This window comes from Notechis scutatus, chromosome 3 (assembly GCF_049901735.1).
Source record: "Notechis scutatus isolate UNSWTSFEM ecotype Mainland chromosome 3, rNotScu1.2, whole genome shotgun sequence".
Taxonomy (NCBI): Eukaryota; Metazoa; Chordata; class Lepidosauria; order Squamata; family Elapidae; genus Notechis; species Notechis scutatus.
This window is the reverse complement of record NC_142011.1, coordinates 40638866-40658188: the sequence shown is the minus strand read 5'-3', so window position 1 is coordinate 40658188 and position 19323 is coordinate 40638866. Positions and strand designations below refer to the sequence as shown.

General features: G+C 39.4%; 1 protein-coding gene across 1 annotated transcript in view; it reads left to right on the top strand.

The window, feature by feature from the left end:
- Nucleotides 1-4008: 4008 nt before the first annotated feature.
- WNT2B (Wnt family member 2B) overlaps nt 4009-19323 on the top strand; it is a 53004-nt gene continuing 37689 nt past the window's right edge. The window contains exon 1 of the mRNA XM_026675110.2: nt 4009-4826. Within this exon, the coding sequence (XP_026530895.1) occupies nt 4669-4826 (158 nt within the window). The 5' untranslated portion in view covers nt 4009-4668. The remainder of the gene's footprint in view (nt 4827-19323) is intronic.

The following is a 19323-nucleotide window of genomic DNA, read 5'->3' as shown; positions in this document are numbered from 1 at the left end:
AATTCTCCTTTTAGGTCGTAACTTCCCCCCCCCCCCTTTTTTTTTCTTTTTTCTTTTTAGCAAAGCAAAACTTAAAGGAACATCGTTAAATGTTCTTTAAACCCACTTGGCAATAAAGTACCCTATTCCATCCATCCTGTCTGGAGGAGGGGGGAAGGGAGAAGTGGGGGGAGGATGAGAGGGGAAGGAGGAATTTCTCAGCTTAAAGTAATCTGAATGCTCCATTAAAAGGAGAGGACAGCTAACAATGATGGAGGGAACTGGTGAATATCCTAGGAGAGCAAGTAAAGTTTCTGGGCTCCAATAATAAGACAACATGATGCTGAGTTCCACCACTCCCAAAGCCATGGCACCTGAAGATGAACAGGAAAAAGGAAGAGAAAAGTCACATTTTCCTTCTTGTCTTTACTCTAGCAGGACCAGGCCTACGCCCTAACACCCAAAGTATGTCTGCCACTTCCTGCTCAAGTTTTGCTATCTAATTAATGATGGCAGAGAAAAAGTAAGTAGTAGGTGGTAGTAGTTCTTATGCTGTTCTTTTGCTTAGTATTTCATATTTTAATATTAAAATGATATGAAAATTTCATTATATGCATAATGACCTCCTTCTACAAATCAGGCTGCAAATCAAATTTCCAACAAAATAGGTGACAAAATAATGGACTGGAGTGAAAGGATGGTAACTGGACTCACTGTACTACACTTGAAAATGTTGCTTCTTTTTTTATTATTTTCCAATTCTTGATCAATTGTTCTTGCTGCTGCTTTCTTAGAACTCTAATCTTTTGCCCACATATATGCAATAATATATGCTTTACAAATTCCATTATATTTGGCAATATAGCTTTCTCGTAACTCTAAGAAATCAGAATTCTTAACTGATATGAGACAAAAGTTCCTTCTTTGAGTGATGCAGCTACTCAGAAATAGTTGAGAGTGATTTCAGATGGTGATCATCTGGATTTATTAAGGGTGGCATTAAGCCTGGAAATCAGAACAGATTCCAGAGAAGAATATGTTAAGCCCAGCTATTCTTCTTTCTCTTTCCTGTTTCATTTAGACTTTAGATTTTTTTATAAGCAGCACTTTCACTTCTAACATCTATGTAGCAGAACTTTCAACATTGGTGGTCTAAATCAATGATCAATAGTGTAATAATCTAAAGTCATCCAGAGGGTCATTGCACATTATGTTAGCTTCCAAACAAATGTCCAGGCTTTAGTCTATAAATATCAGTCTCTTTCCTATCACATCCACAGCCTTAAATTGTTTTATAAATAAGTTGTTACACAATCACTCAGTTGGATCTCCAACAAAAGCACAAAGTCCAAAAATTTTTGCTTTCCGGCATAGTAAATTGAAGAAAGCTAAATGGATTATGAGAAGTGTTGGTTGATGGTCTCAATTTCTCTGGGTCCAAATAAAGTTATTATTCTACTTTAACTATTGGACTTGGAAGAAGCAGGTTTGGCAAAGGAAGAAGCCACATATGCCAGAACACTTGCTGATACTGAAGTTTGCAATCCTGAGATATTAATTAATCACTAAACATATTGTTATTTAGTGGAACATTAGAGTCACAAAAGCTAGAAAAGCACCTGCTTATCTCCCAGAGACTTAGCAAAGTTTGTTGATCAATCCCAAGACTTCAAATGGTAGGCAGAGCAATTAAGGGAAGTTTTGAAAATAGAAAATAATCTCATGAAGGAATTAGACATGTAGCATTTTCAACCCAGCTCAAGAGATATCACCACTTGCCTAGATTAGAAGTTATAAAAGTAGGAGAAGAAAGGGATGGAGGTGGAGATGGAGGTGGAAATGGAGAGAGGGGGAGGGGGAGAGAGGGAGGGAGGGAGGGAGAGAGAGAGAGAAAGAGAGGGAGGAGAGAGAGAGAGAAAGAGAAAGAGAGAGAACGTAACCTGGCTTAGATGTATAAAAATGGAAAGATGTGGTATGAAAATATGATAATGTCAAAAGAGACAAGCAGTAGATCTAGGTTCCTCAGAGAATAAGTTCTGAGTGTATATACAAACATTTAATTTTGTATTGGCTAAGTTTACAAAACCTAAGTCATAAATCACTCTGACTGAATTCACTTAATATTCCAAATCACATCCAAAAAAACCATAGTATGTCTTGGCATATTGTGTGAATCCAAGTAGTATCTAGCATGTTTAGCATACATAATATCTAAAATAAATTAGGACACCAGGAAGGAAAATTTAAGCATATAGAGTCTAATTTGTCTTTGGTAGAATTCCAAAATTCATAAATTGCACAAAATATTTAGGAGCCAGACAAATATTTGAAATTAGGAACAGGTTATTCTTGGAATTTAAGCAGTACAGCAGTAATGTGGAAAATAATCCATTAAAGAATAATAAATAAAGGATTAGAAGATAAGTATGGAAGAGAGAAAATGTTTAACAGGGGTATACAATCTTTGGCTTCATTTCAACAAAAGATCCTGCAAAGCATCCTCTCCCAAATGATTGCATTTGAAGTAACACAAACATTTTACTTCTAAGTGAAACAGCTGCATTATTTTGCTTGTATGTTTCCATTGGTTTTTGCAATATTTTGGGAAAAGGCCATCCAAATGCATCTTCTGGCTTACCCTGGTGCTTATCGTGATAAGTACATTGTGTCTTGCCCACTGTGCAAAGCTCTTTATTGTCATAAATCATAGCCATCCCACTCCAGCTTAGGACATTATTTTATATATAATCTTAATATACCACTTCCTCTTAAAATTTCAAAGTGATTTACATTAACATTCAAACAATTAAGAAAGAAACACTTTTAAAAAAAAATCAAACATTATATAGAGTATACAAGACAAATTGTCAATTACATAAAAAATGAAAAGCTGCAGCAGCAAGTTAAAATATTGCAGCAGTGTTAGTCCTGCAAGAATGCAATAGAAAACTAGTGCTGAAAAACTAAAAATGGTGCCTGGCACTCCCATCTTGAAAGAACATTCCAAAGGTAAAAGCTACCACCAAAAAACCCTGTTCTCCAATAAACATATTCACACAACATATGAAGATAATCCATTGTAGGAAGACATCTTCAAATATTTTGAAGATTTGGGAAGGGTGAATATAAAATGCCACCTGATCTTCAATTTTTTGCTCCGCCAACAGGATAGACACAGGGGTGGGCTGCTGGGGGTTCACAGGGAGAGCCCCTAGATAAGATTCTGTGCAGTTCGGAGAACCCCCAAATCCCACTCCTGGCTGGCCTGTCCCTCCCAGGAGTCCCCATGCAGCTCATTTTGGATGCAGGTAAGTGTAGGGCGCACGCAGAGGCTCAGGGAGGGCGGAAAACAGGCCTCCCGGAAGTTTGGGAAGGCCAGAAATGGGCCCGTTTCCAGCTTCCAGAGAGCCACAGGAGCCCGTGGAGGCTGTTTTCACCCTCCCAGAGGCTCGAGGAAAGCCTCCGGAGACCAGGGAGGGCAACTAACCACGCCCACCATGGCCACACCCACCCAGCAACCGGGCAGAGAACCTGTTGCTAAAATTTTTGAAGCCCACCCCTGGATGGATACCAATGCAGCCATTAAATTCAATGGGTGACTTTAAGCCTCTCGTATTGCCTTATCTACAGCAAGAGAGAGGAGAGATTTGCACATCTTCAAATGCTGTTGGATTCCAGGATTAATCAGTCTCAAACTCATGTGGGGGTGGGGGAGTGGAATATAAATATAATAAACAACTGGACCCTGCCACAAGGGAAACAAGAGGGTAGAACTTTGGAGGTAAACTCATACTACACTAAGCCAGGATTTCCTTAAACATGACATTGGCTAGATTCACACAGCCCATTAAGACACAAACCATATATTGGCTTAGCACTTAACACATCCAATTAAGTGTCAGATGTGGGTTTGGAGTTAACCCTCAGTTGCGTGCTGAAAGAATGGACAGCTATAGGAGGCACTAGGACCAGAGGAGGAATAGGATTGTCGGGGGAGGCTGCCTGAAGTTGTCTTTTGCCAGCAAGGGAGACTTCAGCACCGTCTCTGATCTCTTCTGGCTTTCTTTCTATCTTTCTCAGGCAGCAGGTGGTGCCTGGGAGGGAAAAGGTGAGACTGTTCAGCTAGCAAGGGAGGGGAAAACAAACCCCGGTGGAGAAAACGCCAGCGATAGAGAGAGCACGGTCCCAACCCCTTGGCTGGGCTTGATTCTCTCCCCCCCCCCCCACTCCACCCACAGCCCTGTCTTTGTGCCTGGGAGTTTTGCCCAATGAGAGTCCAAGGAGGTGTCCATCTCCCCAAGCCCACCCCTCCAGCGTGTCCTCCTCATCTTCATTCCCAGCAGAATACCGGTCCTTGGGGCTGCTCCGCAGACGCTGCTGCCAGTCCAGGCGACGGCCAGTCCATCTCAGGAGGCAATCAGCACGGCCAGCCCAGCAAGCGGCCGCCCGCCCTGGGGTTTAGGTTAGTTTGACTTGGCCTCCTTCCGAAGCCATGCCTAACGCAGCAGCCCTGGGAGAAGAGTCGTGACTCCCGACTTCAGGGATAACCTAAGAGCCGCCTCCGTTTGCTCTTCCCTACAACCTCCCCCCCCAACCCACCCCACCCAATTGGAGGCCCAGGAATCCGTCTTCTCCTCTTTGCGATCTGGGGCTTGTTCTCTCCTTCTCCGCTTCCCGCGAAAGAGAATTATGTTTGGCTCAAACCGTCTGGCAAGCTCCGCTAGGATTGCCAGCGCTCCCGAAGCCACCAGACGAGCGTCCCAGAGCAGACCCGTCCGCTCCCGCCTCGCTTTGCCTTTGCTGCTGACTCTGTTGATTCTCACGCCGCGGGTGGACTCATCGTGGTGGTAAGTCCGCTGTGGGGTGGGGGGTGGGGGAGCGGGAAGGGACGTCTGCCCGGAAACTTTCTCTCGCGTCTGGCTAGAAAGTGAGATGCGGCAGCTGACTGGTGGTGCTCAAGTGGGCTCAGATCCAGGGTGTTTTTGAGATGTCACAGCTGGTGATTTATTTATTTATTTATTTATTATTTATTTATTTATTTAAAAGGGGTTGCGCCTGATCATATGCAGAGCGCCTGTTTTCTGGGATGGATTCGGAAGATGGGAAGGATTCTCAATTGGTCCAGATCAATCTACGGGGCTGTGAGCTCCGGAGACCTGACCCCTTAAGAGGCAGGAGGTTCCTCTCCCTGGCAGAGTTGCTGGTGGGACTTGGCAGCTTCCAAAGTCCTCGGGAGATACGTGGACACGCTTCTTTTCCGAAATGCTTCGATCCGAGAGAAGCTGTCTATAAAACCGGGCGAACTTGGCGTAGAAAGCGGGCTGGGAATTAGGAAATGGACCAGATCAGAGATCTCGGAAAAGGGGATGCCAGCGAAGGGCTGTCAAACGTTCAGGCTTAGAAACAGCACGGAGTCGTGCCTCCCGGACATGGGCTGCGGTCCCTTCCTCTTCCATTATACCTGAGTTGGAGTTCGGGACTCGCGCAATGCTCTGAATTAGAAATTAACCAAAAGGATCGGCTTCGGGGGGGTCTCAGTAAACACACAAGACCTAAACTCGGTTATAACAAGCTACAAGTTCACCGTTTTCTTCGGCACACAAAACTGTTGGGACTCCACAGCAGTGGGTGATTATTATCGGGAGGATGGGACCCAGTGCCTTCTCTTCTGGGTCGCCTCCCGCGCTCCAAAGCCTCTGCTCGACAGCAAAGTCCAGGCCAGCCCCTGAGTGATGGAGCCCCGCAAGAACCCCGCATGGGTCCTCACCTGTGAAAAGGCCTGAAGGCCCCGAGTCGGCAGCATCTGTACCCCCGAAAAAAAATCCTTTTACTTTCGCCGGATCGCATCTCAGGTTTTCCTTACCAGAGAACATTCCTCTTACGGTCCTTCGAGACGGATTCAGGGGAAAAACAACCCCAATTCCTTCATCCGGGGATCAATTTCTAACTTGCCAATTGGTTTTTTTCCCGCCACTTTTCCTCAGAGCCACCTGCCTCGAGGCAGAGAAAGAGAGAGATCGAGTGGCTTCCACTTCGCGCTAAGCCGGGAAGGTGGCTTAGTACAGTGTTTCTCAACTTTGGCAACTTTAAAGATGTGTGGACTTCAACTCTAAGAATCCTGAATTCTGGGAGTTGAAGTCCACACATTTTCAAAGTTGCCAAGGTTGAGAAACACTGGCTTACTGGCTTTGCGGCGAATCCATTCCACACAGCCACGGAAAGTCGCACTGACCGTCCGGTTAACGGTTAACCTAATCCTGCTTTATCCAGCAGGGCTCTGGGTGCACTCCACACCCTGAACCATAATCGAAGTCAGGGTCTATCCGTGAATTAGACGTTTGGCTAAAAATGCGGTTGCCCACCTGAGGAGCACAGACTTTTCGCGGGGAAAATCACCGGGGAATAGGCCAAGAGGTTCAAGCGCGGGACGAAGGCAGCGCAATTGATAGCAATAGGCGGCCAAGCTGAGGCAGGCGAGCGTGGATCTCTTTGGCCTTTTTCTCCCTGAGGTGGTTTTCTGCTTCGAACTTTCTTCTCGCTGCCCCAGCCTGCCTGTGGTGGTCAAGGGGGGTGGGATTTGTAGCACACCTGGGCTTTTCCGCTCTCTTTTCTGCATAGGTATATTCCCTTTCCAGTGTTGAGGGAAGGGTGGCTCCCGAAACATCGTTTTTCTCAGCCCTCCTGGACCTCCGGGCCGGGCAGCTTCGGATATACCCAGAGTCGCTTTCGACGAAGAGGGCATCCCCTTCGAAGGGGCGGAACAGGCGCTCCAGGCCCCTCTGCCCAATTCGCGGGGCTGCCCAAATGCCACACCTCGGCCCGTCACGGGTTGGCGGCAGAAAGAGCGCTTCGGGGCAGAATCTGAAAAGTCTTGCGATTGGTTCCTCGGGAGCTGAGCGGGCGCTCACGGCTGTCCGTCTGCCTCACCCGGCTTCTCTGCTGCCTGGATGAGAGGCGCGGGAGTTGCCTTAGCTGAGGAAATGAATCGGCAATAATGGCTGAGGGCATAAGTGCAAGCTCCCCGTTGGAGGACTATGGCAGAAGCGGGAACTTGTGTGCAGGACGGCCTCTTCTCCCAGGGCTAGCTGGGAGCTTCTCTTCTCCCTTCCTCCCCACTCAGACCTTAGCATGGAATCACCTGGGCCGACCAGCGCTCTTTTGCCATCCATTCCTAAGGCTTCTTGCGATGACATTGGTCATTCTCTATAATGGTCAGACGGGCCGAACCTTCATGTTCCTTCGTCCAATGTCCCTAGAGAGGAGGCCTTTAAAAAAAAAAAAAGTTCACATTTCACATTCGGCTAATGTTTAAATGTACCGTAATTTTGGCTGCTTAGTTTGGACAACTGAACAGTACATTCAAACGTGCAGCAATTTATCTGCAAATCAACTGTAGATAAAGTTCTGTGAAACTTGCTAGACATTGTAACTGCAACTGTCAAGATGTTAGGCTTAGCTGTCCTGAACAGGTAAAAGGCTTGAGTGGAATGGTGGGAGAGATGGAATAATACTCTTCTTTTTGACTTACCAAATACCAGATAAGGGGGCTGGATGATGGAAGGCAAAGAAGACCTCTGTTTGCTTCCTTGGGATAGAAGCATTTAGCGCATATTTAGCAATAATTGAAAGTGGGAGTTCAATTTTTTAAAGCTTCATATGGAGCTTATTCCAACTGGATTGTAAATAACACTTGAACTACTATATATGTTCAGCTACCATTGATTGCATAGATGGATAGGTGTCTGATAATGCATCCCAAAGGGAGAAGGATGGTGATACATGTTAGCTTAGGGCATGGTAGAAAATTGAATGTAATTATTTTGTTACTCACTGTATCATGTGAACACCAAAATCATAAGCAAATTATGCTGAAGTCAACCATGAAAAAAGTGAGTCAGTACCTGTGTTTCATTGTTTTCTCTCAAAAATTTACTCTGGTTTATTCCCAGTAAACATTGCAGTTTAATCTCATTGCATGCAATGATATATCTTCCCAAGTAAGTTGGATCAGAGTTCATAAAGAGGTTTCTTTTCCCTTTTCAATTTCCATCTTTACAGAGGAGGGGAAGCATTTTGCTTACATACAAGCTTTCAATTTTAGAAATCCATTCCTAATCAAATCCATCTATGTGTGCTTTAGTTGTTGCCTGCGTTCTGAAAAGCAGATGATGTTAAGTCAGAGAATCTGAAGAACTTCATTTTTATCAATTAGTCATGGGTCTGGAGAAAAGGAGAGGGCAGAATCTAACTTAGAATAGTGATTCCACACTCCTTCCCTATAAATAGCAAGAGTAGAACTGTAGTGCCTTAAGTATTATTTTATTAGATGGTGACATGTTGCTCTTGTATTTATAAGTCCTTGTATTGTAAAGTCTTCACAGAGCAAAAAAGGTTGCATCTTTCTGCCATGTTGAAATCTAGGGAATTTGCTTCTTCAGTTTTGTGCTTAAACTTTATTCAGCAGGCCCAAAGTGGCAGTATCACTAACATCACAGTACCAACAGTAGGCAGAATATAGTTTCATTTGATTTGTCAAAACTTTGAGGAAAATACTAATAATTCTAAATGAATAGTTATGTATCTCAGTTTAAAAAAAATGTGTGGTAGATAAATTCTATGGGTTAGTTACAGAAGACTTAACTGGAAATGCTATCTTGTTATATAGTGCTTTATGTTTTGAAATGGTTATGCAAACAGGAAGAGAATGGTGACTTATAGAAAGTATTTTAGAATACATTAAAAACTAATTAATAAAAATAATAATCTTAAAATAGAATCTCTTTCTGGCATTTTCTTTTGGTGGAACATAAAAATGCAGGTTTATTTGAATTATTTCATTGAATTTACTTAGTATGAATCCTGTGTAAGTTGGAAAAATATTGCAACCTTAGTTATTAAATACCAGAATGTTTTGTCAGGAAGATCATATAGATTGATTAAATGAAAAGAACAAATTAGCAAATCAAAGAAATCTTCATTGTTATGTCAAGATTTACCATGTGCATAGATGTGTCTAAACCTCTTGGTATTTCTTCAAAATCTACCTTCATCAGCTTGTACTATTAATATATTAAAATTGCATAATTATTTAAAAAGTTCTGAAATTAGCAACATGTTTTTAATATTTCATGCCTATTCAGTAAATAAAAAGAAGCATGCAGGCAAACTGGAAGGTACCAGAGCTTCTGCTCTATTAAAAAATTTCTAGAATCAAAACTGATAAATAACTTGTTGTCTGGCATTATTACTTAGACTAAATAATAGAGAGATAAGCAAAGGATCAGAATTTTACTAAAACAACATCATATATTCAAGGCAGGCAATAAACATTTTAAAGATCTGCCTAAACATTGGCCACAAGCACTGTTTTAGGACTCTTTGGAGTAAATTAGAGCTATACTATGTGGCTTCCAAACATAATCTGTACAATAAACAAGCATGGTGTAAATAACTAAGTAGAGTTTACTTGCAGCCAAAAGTAAAATGAGCAACTACAAACTAGGAGACCATTTTAAAGCTAAAAGTCTTGAGCCTCATACAAACACATATGTTTGAGACTGTACAAACATCACACACCAACAGGAATGCAAATACATTTCCCCACCTCACATAAACTCTCTTTCACTCAGCATTTTAACTGAAACCACTGCTCCTAACGTATCCACATTTTCCCAGCCTGCATGAAAACAAAGATCAAATTTTCTTGAATATATATTTTACAGTGTTCAACTTTCCATAAAAGTGCGTAAAGTTGTATAATTACAATCACCATGACATGTACAGAATTGCCAAGATCCATGGTAATGATGATGTGATTAAACCACAAATTAGTATTATTATCTTTATTATGACAATGAGCTAGGGTTATAATTGAGTTGCAAAAAATTGGCTATCTAATGCTGTCCAATCACTTTGTAAGCAAAATAAGATTTAAATTGGCATCCTTCCAGATTAATATATTATATTCCAACCAGAAGGATAGTAGGATAAATAATCAGGAAGAACAAATGGAAAGGCCAAGTATCAAGCAGACTCAGAGAGATAATTTGGTTTAATTCTTAAGGCACCTGGTTAGAAACTAAGGAAATGTGAGTTTTAGTCCCACCTTAGGCATGAAAGCCAACTGGATGACTTTGGACCAGTCATCTTTCTTAGCCCAACCTATCTTACAGGGATGTTATGGGGAAAATAGGAAGAGGAAGTATTGTGTATGTTCACCACCTTAAGTTGTTTATAATAAGAATATAAGTAAACTAAAATATAAATAAAATAAAAAGGCTCAGATGAAGTGTGGTAAAAAATATAGGGTTGTTATTTACAGGAAGGAAATAATGTCCAGTGATCATCACAAAACTGAAGAGAGAACTAATAAGATTCACAGTCTGAAGGGGTAACAAAGACAGATAGAAAAAGGGAACAAACCTGCTATGCTTTTGGCTAGCTTTCTCTAAGCTAGCATGCCCTTCATTCTTTAGGACTGGAGAAGGCTGCTCTTGGCTACTGATATTGCCACACCTATCAGAGGAAGATACCCAGGGACAGATAAGACACCCTACTTTTATGCTAAATGGAAGAGAAAGATTACGACCAAAAGAGCGTATGGTTACAGTTTATTATCTTTATTGTTTTAGTTTTCTGATTGCTTTATTTAAAAAAAGTTGTTTTGAAAAGATAAGTGAATTCCCTAAATTATAAAGTTCATTTGGAATTTCAAAGTTCTTGATAACTTCAAATCATTTATCTCTGTCTGTCCATCCATCCATCCATCCAATCCCTAGAACTATTAACAATTCTGGTGGCAAACAGAGGAGGTGGGCAGGAGCATCACAATTATGACAGGTATATATGGCAGAATCTGAAGATTATATAGCTATAATTGGGGATATTGGATTCTCTGGTTTAGAGTGATCCTCCCTTGGGTCCAACTTATCAGTTTGTTAGTAGCATTGAAGTCCAGTTGCTGCTATTGAATGTCAGGTCAGCCTGCAATAAATATGCCTTTAACCACAATTGTGGATGAGGTGGCCAACTTGGCTTGAATTCCAAGACCTGTGCATTTTGGATCTGGTACCAGCCAAGACATCAAGGGAGGGCAGGGGAGGTGGGGTGGTAGTTGTCATTCATGAGTCACTATCGGCTTTCAGAGCCTCTGCTCTGCTGGTAACCAGTTGAAAGTTGAAAGTGAGGTTGCTGGTACAGTCCCTGTTACTCATCACCAACCCTGCCTGAGTTCCTGTATTCTGTTGCTGAAATTTAAGAGGTTCCTCCTGTCCCTTACATTTTCCCATCTGATTTACCTAACTACAAAAGAAAGGACAGGTGGAATAGGAGGATATATTCTTGATATAAACTGAGTTAGATTCTTTTTTTTATGGTGATGTTTTGAAAAGTCTTTGAAAACATAAATATTCTCCCAAACTTTTGTCATAGGGTAGTTACTCAATGCCTTAGGTTGTTTTGGCTTGTTTTATTTGGTTTCATTGTCTTTACCTTTATTATTCTTGATTTTAAAATGCAAGAGTCATTTAGAGATCCTGGTCCTAGTAGCAGGTTGCAGACAATGTAGACTGAATAAAATTTATAGATAATCCTGTATATGTGATGAATCCTATATAACAGTCTAGCAGCAGCTATCGTGCTTTTAAATTTTCATATACAATAAATTGCAGGCTTCCAGGGCACAAGGAGAGATATATTACATTTGTCTTTTCTTGGAATTATTTGAAATAGTTTTAAAATCACCTCCAGGTGCAGAGTTCATTTGGAGTCATTTAGAAATTAGCTAAATGCCAACTGTGAATATCTTCTTTTCCTATGTAGGCATATTGTTATAGAAAATTCACAAACAATTCTGGCTTCAGGGATTACCTTGACAGGATGATTTGGGAATGCTTTCAGTCTTATAAAAATAACTAATTCTAAGTAGGTTTAAAACTGTTATAGAATGAAGGAAGAAGAAACAAATGTACCCCTCACTGAAATTAAACCAGGTGATTCCAGTATGTGACCCTGCAGCAGCATCACTTCTGAACTGTAACTATTCATGAGTAAATTAACATTCCAAATAGTAGCAGGCTAAAATAGCCCCGTTTCTATAAAGGCTTAACAAAATAGTAAGAGTTTGATGCAGTAGACTACTACTGCTTTTATAGAATACTTTGTACTTCAGAATGCTATTTAAAATGGACATTGAAAGCTCAGAAAGCATTTAGTTGCTTTTCAGGGTTTCTCATGCAGATTGCAGAATGCATCGTGTCTTTCCTCCAGTTAGTCTAGGACTAGCAGCTATAAGCAACTGAATGATTCAGTTACCCAGAACTCCACTGCTATAATATTAACATGTTGCCCTTTCCAAGTCAATGGACAGGGAAACTAAGAAAAATGTGACCCATTGCCTAGCAATTGATGAGTGTTTTCTCCAGTTCTATGGTCCCCATGTCAACTTTGGTCATCTGCCAAGGGGCTAAAAAACAGTCAAAACCAACACGAAGTTGGACATTTAAAAAAAAACCCAAAGAAGCTTTTACTAAATTGAGTAAATGAAATGAGTTATTTTAAAATAACTATTTATTAACACATTCCTTACTCATGTTTATTGTGCAATGTGGGGAAAAGCACTTTAAGATTTCCTGAGCATTCTATTACCAGGGTTCAGAGGCAGAATGATTTCAGTTTCACCACCATCACTATTTTCTTCCCACAACATGTTGTTGTCCAGTTTGGTCTAATGGAAGACTGTGGGTTATAGCCCCACCTTAGGCATGAAAGACAGCTGAGTGACTTTGGGTCAGTCACCCTCTCTAAACCCAACTCACCTCACAGGGTTGTTGTAGTAAGGAAAATAGGAGAAGGAAGGGGTCTGAATATATTCATTGCCTTGAGTTGTTCATAAAAATAATAAAGGCAGGATACAAATAAATAAATAAACAAAAATTAAAAATGGCCCAATAAACAAAAAGATGTGGAGAAAGTCCTGGAAAAAGACAATTGGGATCATATTGTAATTAACTTTTCTGTATCTCATGAAAAATATCAATCCATTTCTTTATTTTATGAAATGTATTGACTGCCCATCTTACCACAAGGAACTTGGTATGGTTTACCATATCAATTTAATCATTTGAAGTACTGAGGCAAATTCTGAATGGGGTCCCTTCCTCTGCCAAGACAATTATTTTCCCTTGAAAATGCCTTGATTACTATAAGATTACCATTTCAAGCACTTACTTTATGGGGATTTCAGTATAGATAGTGGATCACTTCACAAGTCAAACTAAACCATAATAGAGTTTCCTTGGTTTTGATTTCATGTATTGAGTGAAGCCAGCTGCTTGTGATTTATTCAGTATGGTTAAACAACTGTGGTATGATGTGTGAACTCAGCCAATGTGTTTGGTATCAAAGTGACATGATCAGACAACATAGCAAAATTATTAGAAGCAAGATGAAACCATTGTGCTTCAGGTGACAAATTCTGGGAAGGGAGAATTATCCTGCCTCTAATCTTGTGGTCTTGAGCCCAAAGTAACACTATTAATCTCAACATACACAATCTGCATTTGAGGGTCTTAATGATCAACCAAGTAATGCAAAGTGGTCTTGTAGGAATTCTGGTTCCAAATTGTTTAATGCCTTCTATGTCAACAGCAAAGCCATGAATTTGGTTTGATAGCTAAAAATTACAAGGGGTTTCTGAGTTTTGCAGATGTGATCTTCTTAGCATAATGCATTAAAAAATAACTCATTTCATATGTGAGATATTTAACTAGCTTTAAGTCTCTAAATAACTTCCTGCCAACCTGTTTAACCACCCATTAGAAAAAATCCTATATATCCTCTTGGACTTTACTAATACTAAATCAGTGGATAAAGCTGAAATGTATCAACATTTCACTATGATGTGATTATATGTTTAACATTTCTGCTACAGAACACTATGAGTGGTGGGTCAGAATATAGATCACAAAATACCACAGACAGTCATTCTCTGTTCTAACTCTGGCAAAGAGCAATACCACTGACATTTTAAAAAGTATGTATATGTAAAATTAGTCTTATCCAACACTAGATTAGCAGAATGTGGGAGGATAAGAAGAAAGGAATTTTGGTACATGGAAGCAATTAATTGTATTAGTAAGGCATTCTTGATTTTACTGAAAGGTTACTTAAAACAGGATTGACTCAGTGTAGGCTGATTTCAGCTATGATAGTACTGTAACAGGATTGTGCAATCACACCATACCACATCACATACTGACCATCCTGCATTGGCAAACACACTTAGTTCTACAACCAGAAACAAAACAATTCACAAAAGAGATAGATATCCCATTAAAGATACTTTTTTATATTTAATAAACCATATAGGTCTTCCAAGTGCAGTAATCTATTTGTAATTCAGGAAGACAAACCATCATGATTATTACCACCAACCACAAGTTGATGGCTTGGAAAAAGATTTCCTCCCATATCCAAATTAAAAAGTTTTGTTTTCCATTTTTAAAATGTTTACACTAAAAATCGACTTAGCTGCATTTGTTTTTATTGAGGTTTCAGCGAGATTCTGAAAATGCAACAAGAATCATAAATAATCTTCTGACTCCAAGTTTAAGAATATTTCTTTAATTGTATCTAGCTGCGCATAGCTGGCAACTTAGACATGCCTTTTACGGGGCCAAAGAGATCATTCTGTGATGATTAATGATTTCTTAATGGGTCAGTGCTAAGCTTATGACAAATACCTTCTCCAGAATTATATTTTTTTTCTTTTTTTGTAGATTCAATGAGCTAATTCCAACTGTCAGATCTGACTCTAACTCTAGATAGAAGTCATTAGTAACTAACAATATTTTGACTATTCTTCCAAAACCTTGAGACCTTCACTGTGATAGCAATGCTGTGTGCACTACTGGTTTATCATGATAATCTAAACTCACTTTTCACTCTCAAGTATGAGGGAAGTTAACATCCTTCAATACCAATATTGAAGTAAGATCAAAATGGAAATTAAATTTGCTTCTGCATGTGAAGAAGGATGAGATACTACATTGTCCTTGGCTTCTGAATACAGTGAACTGCACTGCTATATATTCCTGGAGATGGCTTTGAATCTAAGCTTGTTATGAAACTTTTTGCCATGGTTTCTTACCATAACTATAGACTTCTGGTTTTGTTCTATGAAAAGAACAGAGAACTGCATAGTATTAAAATGTTCAATTCACAATTACTCAGAAATAACATGTATGGAATGGAAGTCTGAATTGTGGAAGATTCCTGCCACAAGTGTCACTTTTTGCTGTAGTATAGGTGAATATAGACTCAAGATTGCATGTGGCCCTAATAGCCTTACCCTCCAAAGGTTCCTATTGAATTGTAATTTTTGATGTGTCATAAGAGGTACATTATTAAACTTAAGTAGAATAAAAGTTAAACCTATGTGAAGCAAACATAGTCATTTTAAAAAACTATTCTAATTTTAATTAGACTTGAATGTAATCACATTTATTTTCCCTCTTTGGAGTGAAGCCTTCTCTGAAAAACCAAGGGTGGCCCTCAACCTGACTGATGCATCTCTATCCAAGAGTATGCCATTAACTCTGCTGCTCTCTGGGACAAAGAACGTGGGCTTCCTGAGTGTAGAAAAATGCAGCATATGAATTATCTGCTTTCTTACTGCCACTTTCATTGAAGCATATTTGACTTACTTCCTTTTATTCTGTTGTTCATTCTTAAACCAGCAGAACTGCATAAATGATATTACAAAGTTTTGAGATGAGGAGGAGGATCCCAAAACTCCTTACTGTCCCATAAACTGGAATAGATAACAAGTACTTTGGGTGGTTGAATGGCTGAAATCTTTTGAGATTCTGACTACTCATCTAATAGGAACATGTGTGCTTTCCAGGAATCTATGCTTGCTGAGGTTTAAAATGAAACGTATGTTGCTGAGTAAATAGATGTGGCTGTGGCTGATTGTTTTGTTTATGTAAGAGGCAATTTAGGATTCCCTCTGTTTATTGGAAGAAGACCCAGAAGATTCTTACAACAAAAAAATTCTTTAAAAACCCAACAACTGTGGTGACATGTGACAATTTTCTTCTGTTATCTTAAGGGTTGCATTAAGGGCAGCCTGCATTAAGGGACCCTACAAAAGTTCTTGGCTATCCAGTCTATCCAGATTTGTATTGATAATAGCTTCACTCATGGAAAAAGGAAAGGAAAGGAAAAATGAAGCATTTCCCTTATCTAGATCTATCTAATGTAGATTTCTTTATGAAGTGCTAAGCAGACAGGGAAAAAGAAGAGCAATTGTTTTGAAATAACTTTTAAGTGCTTCCCTGAAATTCCCTGCAATTGTTTTGAAATAACTTCTAAGTGCTTCTCTGTAATCTCAAAATCAAACTTCACAATGCAATAAATGTGTTGTGTTAAACATCTATTTTTTATTGATTTAAAATAGAAATCATGGCAGGGAGAAGATTACAACTCAGACTCTGGTATGCAAATTAACCCTTTCATGCACGTAGCAATCCTGTTTAAAATTGCAACTAGAATTTTCACTCGAAGGAGGCACAATTTTCATTTGGGATGAAGTTTAACCAATCTTTCCTGTGCATTAGAATCTGAATTCTTATCCTTTTCCCCCATGGCTGCTATATAGAGCAGAGAAATTAGATAGGTTAAATGCAAACAGTATTTCATGTCTAATTCGGCATTCAAAACCATGTATAAAGCCCCAGTTCTGCTATTCAGCTGCAAATAATCATTCCTGTATAATGCTGGATATGTTTTCTATATTTTTTGTACCTCTGGGTTTCATACATTATATTTAGATTAAGTGAAGAATGTACTACAGCATTATAAAACTGAGTTACCTCTAATAATGTTTTTTTCCATATCAGGTCTTCTTTCTATACTTTCAGCCATTTAATTCCTTGCCAGTGGTATGGAATGGGAATGAGATATCATGTAGAATGAAAACATCAGGAACAGGATTCAGATAATAACATTATCACCATATTATAAAAAATATGTTGAGACTTTGGAAAGAGTGCAGAAAAGAACAACAAAGATTATATGAAATAAAAAGAACAACAAAGATTATATGAAATAATATTTCTTCTTTCTCTACTTTCAGCCATTTAATTTAGCTGGAGGTTAAACCATAAGGAGCAAATTGCAGCAATTGAGTATGTCTAGTCTAGTGAAAAGAAGGACTGTGGATGACATGATAGCAACATTTCAATATTTGAGGGATTGCCTCTAAGAAGAAGGAGTGGGGGCAACCTCTTTTCCTAAGCACCAGAAAGCAAGACAACAATGGGTGGAAACTAATCAAGGAGAGAACCAACCTGGAATTAAGGAGAAATTTTCTAACAGTGAGGACAATTAACCAGTGGAACAGAAGTTGCCTTCAGAAGTTGTGGATGCTCCATCACTGGATAGCCAGTTGTCTGGAATGGTATAGGGTTTCCTGCTTGAGCAGGGCCTAGAAAACCTCCAAGGTCCCTTCCATCTTGGTTATTCTGTTACTCTGCTAAATTGCTCTATGCAGATGGAAGTGAATATTAGTGGATATACAACTATGTTAATATTATTTTCTAAGTGGCATTTTCCTTTAAGGAATACATTTGAGATCAAGGTGTCAATTTTTTTTGTTTTTGCCTTTTTAGGGACAAAGACTATATCTTTTGAACAGCTGCATCTAAGAAGAAATTAATAGATTAATATATTGCTTATTAATTGTAAGGAAGGAGCAATGGGGAAAGCTTTCCTGCTGATTTCTACCTCTTACTGGTTGTTAAAGGGCAAACAATTAATTCATAACAATGTGTCAGATTCTAATTTGAGTATCAAAAGAATACAAGAAAAAGATTTATATTTAGCAGGGATAAACAAGTGGGCATCACCAGTGAGCATATTCAAGCTTTTCAGTTTACAGCTGCTATAAAAGAGTGTATTATGCAGTCATAAAATGGTTGCTGTGGCAGGTGTGGTAAGATTGCTACCCAGAGAGTTTTTTCCATCACAGTTTTTTCCTAAAGGCAGCTCTTTTGTTCTTTATAATCTGTAACTGCCAACAATTATTATTTCTTCTGTAGAGTACTGTTTGTTCTATTTAAAAAAGGAGGAAACTTGAAACCTGATACATGGTGGAATATCAACTTTCTATCTTATTATTTTGAGAGGGATTGAGGGAGGGAGGGAGGGAGGGAAGGAAGGAAGGAAGGAGGGAAGGAAGGAAGGAAGGAAGGAAGGAAGGAAGGAAGGAAGGAAGGAAGGAAGGAAGGAAGGAAGGAAGGGTCTACAGTATATCTTTTGGCTCCCTGGTCTGTGTTAACTCTCCAACTACCCAACTTGTTTCAAACTGGAAATGGTCCAACTCAAAGTTCTATTCTGTATTTCCATTTCAGAAAAACTCAGCTCTATTCCCATCAGAAAAAAAAAAAAATCACAGTTCTCAAAGTTCCCAGAAATGCTTTGCTGAGTTACAGTCCCATTTTTCCTCACTTTCTCCAATAACTCCTTATGCCCCCCAATTAATGGTTGAGTACATAAAAAACAAAAGGTGAATATTGGGGGAGAAAAAAAGGGAGGGAGATGTACAAGAGGTATTTCTATCATTAGGGCTAGACCTGCACATGGTATGTGACTTTGCTTACGAGGACAAAAATAAGAAAACGACTAACATGATCATTTAAAAAAAAATAGTGAAGTATTTCCAAAAGATAGCAATAAAGGAGAATATTTGTAGTTCAGGATTGAAATGAGGGCTCCTTGCTTTTCTCTGAGCTTGCTTCTTTTCTTACAGATATTTCATTACCCAAACTAGGTAACATCATCAGTGCAAGTAAGGAGTGGGGTTTGCTCTCAGTTTATGTTCTAATAGTAGCTTGCCCTGTCATTGTTGTTCCATGAGAGATAAATAAATAAAAGGACTAAGTAAAAGTACGCAGGTAGTCCTCAACTTACAACCATTCATTTAGTGACCATTAAAAGTTACAACAGCACTAAAAAAGAAGTGCCTTATGACCATTTTTCACACAACCATTGCAGCATCCCCATGGTTACATGATCAAAATTCAGACGCTTGGCAACTGACTCATACTTATGACCATTACGGTGTCCCAGGGTCATGCGATCCCCTTTTGCGACCTTCTGACTAGCAAAGTCAATGGGGAAGTCAGATTCACTTAACAACTATGGTATGTTACTAACTTAACAACTGCAGTGATTTACTTAATAGCTGTGACAAGAAAGTTCATAAAATGGGAAAAAATTCACAAATGTCTCACTCAGCAACAGAAATTTTGGGCTCACTTGTGGTCATAAGTCGAGGACTAT